The 10,503-nt window shown below is 53.7% G+C and overlaps 1 protein-coding gene across 2 annotated transcripts; it reads right to left on the bottom strand.

Annotated features, from left to right (window-relative positions):
* Nucleotides 1-905: 905 nt before the first annotated feature.
* LOC125553615 (uncharacterized) lies at nucleotides 906-4,288 on the bottom strand. 2 transcript variants are annotated; one of them, XM_087517852.1, is made up of 5 exons: nucleotides 2,463-4,288; nucleotides 2,288-2,339; nucleotides 2,111-2,196; nucleotides 1,938-2,031; nucleotides 906-1,853 (listed from the first exon to the last, which is right to left on the bottom strand). In XM_087517852.1, exons 1-5 carry the CDS (start codon nucleotides 4,260-4,262, stop codon nucleotides 1,303-1,305), a joined length of 2,583 nt encoding a protein of 860 aa, XP_087373978.1. In that variant the 5' UTR covers nucleotides 4,263-4,288; the 3' UTR covers nucleotides 906-1,302. The 2 variants fall into 2 exon arrangements, with proteins under 2 accessions (XP_087373978.1, XP_087373979.1); XM_087517853.1 differs by having other exon boundaries at nucleotides 907-1,829.
* Nucleotides 4,289-10,503: the final 6,215 nt, after the last annotated feature.

Here is a 10,503-nt window from a genome sequence, read left to right as displayed (position 1 = left end):
GTGATAGTCCTTTTTTTAGTTGTTTAGAAAACTATAATCAATGGTAAGACGAACAGTCAACCGAAATCGATGGTAACTAACTGTTACAAATATATGATAGAGCATTCATTCATATTGGTAGCAATGCACCATTTTTGGTAGAGCACATGATTATTTAAACCTGGTGCATTTCATATATGATGACGCTGGCATTACAAATCCATCCGCGAGGCGTGTCCGCGTCGCGTACGCCTAAGACGTCATGGCCAGCCAGGTCGTCTCTAGTCGTGGCGTGTTCCTGACTCAGCCTTGCTCGCGTTCACCCCGAGGCCCCGTCTTGGCCTCGAAGCTTCGTCTCGCCTCCCTTTCTTCAAATGGCAAAAGTAAACCCATGCGACCACACAACATTTTTGCAAAACCCTAAATAAAAAGTAAAAATTGTGCAAAAGATAGGACGATTTTTTACTCTCTGCAATCCAAATTAATTGTGACCACTTTAGTACAACTTTAGCGGAGGAAGTACAACTTTTTGTAAACATGCATGCATTTGACACCGTATGCTTGAACTCATGGCATCGCCACCGCTTTTTTCCCCATAGAGTTGACGGACTCTAATTCTTTCTAAGTCACCTTTTAATGGCGAAATTTTGAGTCAACTTACCAATAGCAAATGTAATAAATTATGGTCTCAATCCAAAGTTCAGGTGGGCATTATGATCATCCAAAAAATACACACCCGACTCTGCATAACTAGAATGCACATAGCAAAATTAACACGCATACAAAAACACGTAGATAAATAACAAACTCATCTAAGGCCAAAGTTATGTGTAGGCGAGAGAAAAAAAATCCAAAGCGATCGAACTCCAATTGAGTCAAACTTACCAATAGCAAATGCGATAAATTAGGGCCTCAATCCGAAGTTCAAGAGGGCATTATGACCATCCAAAAAGTAAAAAAATGTGTGCGTTTGCATTAAGATATTTCTCCTGTTTCAACAAAAAAAAAGGTACTGTACCGTGTTTACATTTTAATCTACTTAAATACAGTACAATCGTAGTGTCGTTTACATTTTTTCTCACTATATTGTACATTGTTCTTCTTTCCTCCCTACACTTGAAACTTGTCCGCCCTACCCAAACACACAACTGGGAAAGCCAAGGGGCCGACCCCATCAATCAAACAAGCACATATGTTCGTCGACCGATCTTGTGCGTCGTATGTGTTCGATCGTTTGTAAAGCTGCTGCACTCATGCTCCTGTCCTGCCGCAAAGATCAAGACCCACTCCCTCCCTTGGAATCCAATTCCAAATCAAGATCCATCACTTCTGCCCTTTGATCCCCTCTGGCATCCCAAAGTTCTGGTACACCCTCATCTCCCCGCCCAGGCCCGCCGTGACCACCACCATCCCCCACGCGTTGCAGCCGGCCTCCCGCGACGACGGCCCCATGCGCAGCATCTCCGCCTGCGAGCCGGGGAACGTAAGCGGCCCGGACTTGGGACGTGGTGGCAGCTGCACGCCGTCGCCAAACGCGTCGTTGTCCGCTCTCCTGCCAGCGCCGCCATGGACGCTCGACGATGCGCGCTCGTCTCCCGCGCGCGGGAACGGCGACGGGGGGGATCCGGGCCACGGCACCGCGGCGGACACGTCCCTGCAGAAGAAGTACTCGTAGGAGCGGCTGGTGAGCCACGTCTTGGCCTTGACGCCGATACTTCCCCCTGCAGCGGAGCCCATGCCGCCGGCGGCGCGCCTCCAGACGTACACGTGCGAGTCCTCGCTGGCGCAGACCACGTAGCGGCCGTCGCCGGAGTAGGACGCCGAGAGCTGGCTGCTGGTGTTCTTGAACCCTGGCAGGCAGAAACACGGGTTCCCTGTTCGTTGTGGAGTTTGTGGCAATGGAACGGGTGCTGCTGGTAAAGGTGAGGCGGAGCATGGCCTTGCCGCCACTGGCGTACCTTTGAACTTCTGGAGGACGGTGATGCCGTTGAACACCCGGATCTGCGAGTCCGCCGACGTCACCAGGATCTCCGACGGGTTCCCCGGCGCAAACTGCGTGAACAACATCCGACGTCAACATCGACCGATCCGTTTGCCATTGTTTGTCAGCTCAAGAACAAGGAGCAGGTACCTGGAATCCGGTGATCTTCTTCGCCTGTGACTTGCGCTTCTTGGATATGCTCATGTCGATCTGAGCCTCCTGGTTCAGCTTGCAATCTGGCACCAACACATCAGAATGCTCATTGATCATAATACTAAAAATATAAATTTAGTACTACAGATTGCGTGCTACTGACATTCAGATTACCTCTTGTCTTGTAGAACCGGCAGCACCCCTTGTGCGATCCAACGATCGCAGCCTAGGAAAAGAATTGAAGTTTGAACAACACACGTATTAAGCTCATATGGATTTGGCATGCATGATGTGTTTTTAGACGATGAATGGATTAGTTGATACTACTACAAGAATCGCATTAATGAACCTGGCCGTCGGGGGTGTAGCTGGCGGCGGTGACCATGTCGTTGAGGTCGCTCCAATCGACGACTTGTCGCTCCGCCACGCTCCAGATGCGCACCCTGCAGTCCAGCGAGCCGCTGATGAAGTAGCCTTCGTCCGCCGGGTTGAACTGGATGCACGTCACGTAGTCGCTGTGCGCGAACACCTGCAGGCACGCCTTGCTCTCCACGTCCCACAGCCGCACCGTCTTGTCCATGGACGACGACAGCAACCTCGACGACTGCTTGGACCACGACAGGTCCAGCACGTCGTCCTCGTGGCCCTCGAAGACGCACACCGGCTGCTCGGCGAGCGCGAACACGGTCTCCGGCAGCACCACGTGCTCCGGGAGCACGTGCTTGCTGCTCTTCCCGCGCAGGACCTTTCTCGACAGCTGCGCTGCCAGCCCCGGTGCCCCCGCCAAGGACCCGCCGTCGGCGGGAGCCAGCGGGGGAAGAAGCTTGCCGGTCGAGAGATCCGGCGTCAGGATAGAGGAGGAGGCGTCGGTGTGCACGACCTGCCAGACAAGCACCACGCGGTCCTCCCCGCCGCTTGCGAGGAACTGGGCGTCGGCGCTGAACTTGATGCTCCATATCGACCCCTCGTGCGCGCGGACCTCCTGCCGCATGTACAGCCCCGTCAGGTCCTTGCTCGACTTGCCGGAGTGGTGCACCTTGAGCCGCTCGGTGGACGACGACGACGTTGAGGCGCTGTCCGCCGCCGCCGCCGCCGACGCCGACTTGGACTTGGACATGGTCATCGCGGACGGAAGCGCGGACGACCTGTCCCTGTCCCTGTCCCTGTCTTTCTCGTGGATGAGGGCGGCGACTGTGGCGACGAGCTTCATGTTCTTCAGCCACCGTGGTTTCTTAATCGTCGGCATCCCGCCGTCCTTGTTCCCCGCCCCCGCCTTCACAGTCTGGCTCTGGCTTCGCCGCATGATCTGTTTCACCAGCGGGGTGTACCCGGCGTAGCCGTGGGCGTCGTTGGCCGCGCCGCGCGCGCCGTCCGTGGACTGGGTGCCGTTAACGACGAACACTTTGCCGTCATCCAGGTTGCAGTTTCTATTCTCTCCTCCGCCTTCGTCCTTGGACGCCGCTGATGGCAACGGACAACGAGCGGCTGGTCGGAGAGCCCTGTGCACGGGCGAACCTTGCAGAGAGTGCGGTGCCGAGTGCACGCGGCGTAATGCCGTCAGCTTTCTCGCGGCGGCGCCTCGGACGGCGAGGCGGCTATCCGACCGGCAACGTTTAAGGAAGGAGATGGGCTGCCGTTTCATGATCTCGGGTGGCGTGGAAGACGCAGACGGCGCGAACGCCCGCCGCGGCGGATGCCTGGAAATATTCCTCGTCCTGGCGATGCGGCTTCGGAGGATGTCTCTGCTGCTGTTGAGGCCCATCCCGTGGAGCAGTCGGCGGCGACGCTCCTTGATGGGCACGGGCTCGTCCGCCTCCATCCACATGTCGTAGTCGTACGTCGACAAGTCCTCCTCCTCGTAGTCCTCATCCTCGTCCAGCACCGCCTGCTCCTCCTGGAGCCGGTCATCCACGGCGGTGGCAAAGGAGACACGGGCAGCGTCGCTGAGGCCATCCTCCTCACCGTCGTCGGAGGGGAAGACTGGGTCGCCATCGCCGGGGGGCTTCACGCGATCGAGGCATTGAAAGAAGGACTCCTGCTCGCTGCAGCCATCATCGTCGTCCGTCGCCGCCTCCCGGAATCCATTGTCATGGCTCATGGTGTACGGTTCTTGCCTGGCGGTGGCAAAACGAATGGCCTGCCGGCGCATGCCTGGGAGAGAGACCCTTGCTCTCCAAATTGCTAAATTTAGGGGCACGTTTTGTAAGGCTGTAATGTTTTTTGCCATGGTGCCTGCTCCAGTAAGGCATGGCAAAAGGGGGGAAGTTCTTCCAGATCAAAATTTGATCGCATTGGAGAAGAGTCAAAATAGTTAGTTATTTTTACGGATTTGCCATCACAAGGGTATCATCTATTTGATTTTTTTAACTTTTTTAAGAAGAATTTAATTTTTTAAATAAAAGGTATGAGCCTGACTTTATAGATAAAGTCATAAGGTCGTTACCTCCAAAAAGAGCTATCTGGTCGTAATTGCTAATCATCGATCGACATTTCCCATTTCTCAAAGGGAAATGTTTACGATCGGCAGACCGGCCAAACACTCGGCCGGTCCAGCGCAAGTCGCATGATTCCACCAGATCAAAGGACGCCTACAGCCCACTCGCCACGTCGCTACCGCAGCCTCCTGGCCCACCACCGCTCCCCATCCCTCTCGACCCCTCTCGACGCTTTTATCACTTTGCCCGTCCACTCATCCCGCTGCTATCTCATCCCCTACCATCCCCTACCAACAGCACAAGCACTCAAATCAGATCGCATGAGAAATCACCTCTGCTCCCCGCCTCCCTTTCTTGCATCTAGATCTGGTCGAGATGGGGCTCTGCTCGTCCACTCCACCCCTTGCTGATGCGAGGAGTAATCAGGGGCTGATGCAACCCGGGGAAGCCATGGCCGTCCATCTCCTTGTCCTCCCCCTTGACGACGTTGGACGTTTTACAACAGTGGAGGTGGTGGCCACTGGTGATGCGAGTTTGCTGCAACCGGCACCAAAAAAGCTACCACCGGCGCCTGGATTTGCTGCAACCAGGATCCACAATTTTTGCTAGGATCCAGGTTTTTTGAGTGATTTTTTTGCTGCAACCAGTCTAAAACTTTGCTACCATCGTTTTGTTTTTTGCTACCACCGTTGGTAGTCTATCTTTTGATTTCTTTTTGCTTAACTAGATCCATCTTTTTTGCTGGAATCACTCAAACTTTTTGTTACCATGGTCCTTGATTTTTGCTACAATCGTCTTAGTTTTTGCTACCAACCCGTTTTTGACTTTGTTGCTGGATCCATCTTATTTTTGCCGGAACCACTCCAAGTTTTGCTACAATGGTGTTTGATTTTTGCTACCACCGTCTTTTGTGTTTTGCTACCCCCCATTTTCTGAATTTTTGCTGGATCAATTTTTTGCTGGAACCATTCAAAGAGAGAGAAAAAGGAGGCTGTGAATGGCGTGGAGGGAGATGCAAACATAATTTTTTTTGCTACAACCAGCATCCTAGGAAGCTTCAATCGAAGGCGATGAATTTTGAGGACCGGCCACACCACGCAACCGCAAAAGCTGGAACCGTCGCCAAAAAAAGCTTCAACCGTTTTGTGAAAAAGCTTCAATGGGCGTGAGAAAAAAGTTGCAGCCGACGGCATGGCGGTACGGCGACCGACGGCGAGCTGGTGATGCTTCAAGACAGGCCTCAAAGCGTCCATGGCGGTGTCCGGCGGGTATCCAGGGCAAAAAGTTGGATGCGATTTTTTAGCAAAAGAAAGCGATGCAAAAAAGGTTGATCTGACGGTTGGTAAAAAGATAAACTGACGTGTCAGATGTGACCGGCCGAACCGTCCGGCCGGTGCACCGGCGCCTATCAGTTGCCTTTTTAAAAGTCATTATAACATTTTCTTGCATCTGTTTTCCGAGAAAGAATTTTCTAATGTTTGAAGGGAGATGATTTGGTTTCTATCTTTGAAAATTGAAGCATTTATTGGAATTTGAAAGGCTACAAAGACAAGTGAAATGAATTGCTTTCGTATCTTCGAAAGCATTTCCCGACCCGGTCTGCGGGAAATGGACGAAGAATACTAGAAGTAGCGTGTTTGGATGCAATGAGCAGTCACACGGGACGCCAACACATTGTACTTTCGGACCATCATGAATGGCTGTCACATGAAATGCTCCCTCTCTAGCTTGATGTTGAAGCAAGCACCATTTCGGACCCAACGATTCTGCAAGGACAAACTTAAGCCTTTAACATGTTAGGAACTGACGAGCAAAGGGGACCGTATTTGCCAACACACACATGGACCCCCAGCCCCCGCACGCGAGTCATCCAATAATCCTAGATGCACGGAGCAATACGGGCATCTCACGGGCATCTCAGCGCTAATCAATCTCTGCCCCCTGATTTTCATGGGGTGGGTGTCGGTGTCAAAACCGGCGGATCTCGGGTAGGGGGTCCCGAACTGTGCGTCTAGGATCGATGGTAACAGGAGACAGGGGACACAATGTTTACCCAGGTTCGGGCCCTCTCTATGGAGGTAATATCCTATGTCCTGCTTGATTGGTATTGATGAATATGAGTGTTACAAGAGTTGATCTACCACGAGATCGTGATGGCTAAACCCTAGAAGCTTAGCCTATATGACTATGGTACTGAGTATATGCTTTCCGGACTAACCCCTCCGGTTTATATAGACACTGGGGGATCTAGGGTTTACATAGAGTCGGTTACATGAGAAGGAATCTTCATAGTCGGTCGCCAAGCTTGCCTTCCACGCCAAGGAGAGTCCAATCCGGACACAGGTACAGTCTTCGGTCTTCATGTCTTCACAGCCCATCAGTCCGGCCCATGGACAACAGGCCGTACGCCCGAGGACCCCTTAGTCTAGGACTCCCTCAGTAGCCCCTGAACCTGGCTTCAATGATGAGGAGTCCGGCGCGCAGATTGTCTTCGGCATTGCAAGGCGGGTTCCCTTCTATCCGAATTTCAAGATAGTCTTCGGATGTGATGATAGTATCCGGACCTGTCATACACACCATACATAACCGTAGAGAGAATATATACTTTTACGTGAGTCTAATCCGCTGACAGCTTTTACAATATGACATCACGTCTGTCCGGTCATAATTTCGAACTGTTTTTCGTCTACCGCTCCACGTTTCGAGACGCGGTTGCCATTGGCACGTCCTGGCGAAGCAGAGATCATGCCCCCTTATTACTGGATTCTCATTAATACGGGCATGGGTAACCCAACCGTGTCGTTTATACAGCCCTTGGGAATAGGCGAATCTTAAGGCGAGTGAGGAGGCGTTCAATATTCATTGCCCTTATAAGGGGATAAGGATTCCCTCTTCCTCTCTCACGCCCTCTCTCTGTCTCCGTCTTTCCAATCTCGAGCTCCAGCGCCCAAGTTCTCATCTCCCTTTCACCCAAGCAACCATGTCCGTATCCGGAGGTCAGGGCAAGTGGATGGTCTCCTCCGTCAAGGAGGAGAACATTACGGAGCTTCGGGCGGCCGGATACTTGGCGAAGAAGATCAATCACCACCTGCCGACCGAGGGACAAGTCGTCCCCACGCCGAAGCCCACCGAGAGGGTAGTGTTCCTCCCCCATTTCTTCCATGGGCTAGGGTTTCCATTCCACCCTTTCGTCCGCGGGCTGATGTATTATTACGGGATAGATTTCCATGATCTGTCCCCGAATTCCTTCCTCAACATCTTGGCGTTTATCGTCGTGTGTGAGGCCTTCCTCCGCATCCAACCCCACTTCGATCTATGGCTCAAAGTCTTCAACATGAAGCCGAAGGTGGTGGACGGCCAGCACGCGGAGTGCGGAGGAGCTATGGTGAGCAAGCTGTCCAACGTATCCTGGCCCAAAGGCACTTTTGTGGACACAGTGAAGGAGTGGCAGAAGCAGTGGTTCTACATCACAGAACCTCGCGGTACCACCTGGGCCGCAGCTGCCGAATTCCGCTCCGGCGCTCCCATGCGACTCACCTCCTAGGTTCAGAAGAGTCTGGACTGGGGTTCCCCTGAAGAGGTGATAGCGTTGCAGACGCGCGTTCAGAGCATGTCAACCAAGAAAGTCAAGCTCGTTGATGTGATCCAGGTGATGCTGATTCGCCGGATCCTTCTGTGCCAGCGCCCAAGCCGTCCTCTGTGGGAGTTTAACCCAAAGAAGGATCAGACCCTGGTGAGGCTCTTCGAGACTACTCACGAAGGCGCATGGAAGTTGCTCTTTAAGGGAAACGAGATACTATGGGCCACGGATTTAGACCGTGGTCACGAGTGTAAACACCTCGCCAGTGAGGTATGCTATTTTTCGATGTATCCCCAACTTAATCGTTTCAAGGATGATGTGTGAGCTTATCATTGCATTTCTAGGACTGGATGGAGAGGGCGAAGCGGGTCTAGTGTCCGGCTCCGCTGCCTGAAGAACCGGTCATCCCGCATCTAGCGAAGATGCTGGCGTCGGCGCCTTATAAGGCGCCGGAGAAGAAGGCCAATAAGAAGGCCAAGGGGGCCAAGGGTGGCCCCCGTCGCAAGGGCACTTCGAACGTGACGTTCGAAGATGACGAAGCCCATTCCTCTGTCCCTGAGGACAACGGCGAGGAAGAGGAGGAGGAGGAGGAAAACAACCCTCCCCCCGAGGAGAGGAAGAAGAGGGCGGCTTCGGCGCATCCGGAGGCGGAAACGCCCAAGAAGGGGAAGAGCGTCCCAGCGGTCAACACCACGTGGGACGTTGATAGCAGTCCGGAGAGACGCCCCCGCACTAAGCCCCAGGCCGCATCGTAAGTGACAAGTCTCGCTTATGCGCACATCCGACCCTTTCTCTTCGTTATCATGACATAGTTAATTGTGCTATTGCAGTCCGGCCCGCAAACTTATCCAGCAATCCTCATCTGGAGGTTCGTTGGCTCCGTCGGAGATGGCGAGCATGTCGCCACCGCCCGCTTATTCCCCCGGGGCCAGGGACGACACCGAAGTGTTATTCCGGAGGACCGCTCCGAACCACGGAGGAGCCCAAGACACTGTCTAGGAGGTGCCACAAGGAGAGACCTCCACTGCCGGACACATGGGGGAGCCGATCTCCATGGAGATTGGCGTAGAGGGCCGCATCCAGTTCGGCCATCAGCCGAATATGATTCCGGAGGCCCATATGGCTCCGGACTCGGGCGAGCAGCCCCCTTTGAAGGAGGGGGGGTGTGCCGCTTCCACCGGTGGCCCTTGTCCATCCAGGGGTGCCGGATAACCTGATGGAGGCGCTTTGAGGCGCCTCTGTCGTGGATGAGCACTGTGTCCTTATGGGTGCGGTGATCGAGAAGATTCAGTCCGCCAAGAGTGGACTGAATGAAGCCTGCAACAGCATGTTGACAGGTTTCGAGGTAAAAAAGAGAAAAAACCCCGTGTAGCCAGTAACCCCAGAGACACTACCCGGTGTTCGGCAAGAAGAACCGGACAGAGGATCAATCTTCTATTGTAGGAGGCTAACGTAATATGAATGAATAAGCAGGCGTCGTTGTTGGCCGTGACCTCCCATGCTGCCGAAGTCTCTGAGCTGAGGCAGAGGCTGGAGCGGACCGAGAACGAGCTCGGCAAGGTTATGGTTCGGCTCCAGGAGAAGAAAGGTGATTGACGACTTGCTGTGTGTTTTAAAAAGGATAGGCGCTGTATATTGACCGCGGTGTCATAATATGTGCAGGAGCCACGACCGAGGTCGAGGCCCTGAAGAAGGCCCTGGGCGAAGCCGAGGAAAAGTTGTCCAGTAGCAAGCCGCCCGTAAGAAGTCCAAGGCCCGGGTCAAAGAGATCGAGCAGGAGCTCCAGGATGCGGTCAAGAAGTGCGAAGCCTTGGAGCATGATGCGTCGGTTTAAGGTACTGAACTCGCCAAAGCTCTTCAGAGCGCGGAGACCGCACAGAATGAGGCCCAGGCTGCCCTCCAGGAGATCCAGGAGGCCAAGAAGATCATGGCGGGTAAGGCATTTAAGATGCAAAGCAAGTAAGCGGAGAAGCAGTACCTTTTACTAACCCGGGTTCGGAGTTCCCTAGGAGCATTTGCGGATTTACCACGCAGTGTATCAGACGCTGCGGAGTTCTACCGAGCCGAAGGAGGGGGCTCTACGGAGAAGCTATTCTGGTCGCAGTATGCGGTGCCAGAGCATCCCGTGTCCTTCACCGATCAGCTGAAACAGTGGAGCTGCATAGGGTGGCCGAACTAGCCATGAAGGATTTCATAATCTGGCTATGGCCAGCCGAAGCTATGCCAAACAGCTACTTCGGACTCGTGAGGCGGATCGTGAACGCATGTCCTCGGCTGGACGTCATCAAGTGCTCGGCCTGCATTGAAGGTGGCGCATGGCCTTCGCCCGTTGCAAGATGTGGTGGGAGAAGATGGACGCCGTCGAGGTGACCAGA

The sequence above is a fragment of the Triticum urartu genome, chromosome 4A (genome assembly GCF_056163025.1).
Source record: "Triticum urartu cultivar PI428250 chromosome 4A, HENAU_Tu73, whole genome shotgun sequence".
In the NCBI taxonomy this organism is placed as follows: Eukaryota; Viridiplantae; Streptophyta; class Magnoliopsida; order Poales; family Poaceae; genus Triticum; species Triticum urartu.
The sequence above is the reverse complement of the archived record's forward strand: the minus strand, read 5'-3'. Positions and strand labels throughout refer to the sequence as shown.

What these genes read in the sequence shown, in the direction of transcription:
- LOC125553615 (XM_087517852.1), bottom strand. Translation starts at nt 4,262, where the DNA reads ATGCGCCGGCAGGCCATTCGTTTTGCCACCGCCAGGCAAGAACCGTAC. An exon ending in GCTACACCCCCGACGGCCAG is followed by an intron (nt 2,340 to 2,462) that starts GTTCATTAATGC and finishes TTCTTTTCCTAG; the next exon opens with GCTGCGATCGTTGGATCGCA. An exon ending in AGAAGATCACCGGATTCCAG is followed by an intron (nt 2,032 to 2,110) that starts GTACCTGCTCCT and finishes TTGTTCACGCAG; the next exon opens with TTTGCGCCGGGGAACCCGTC.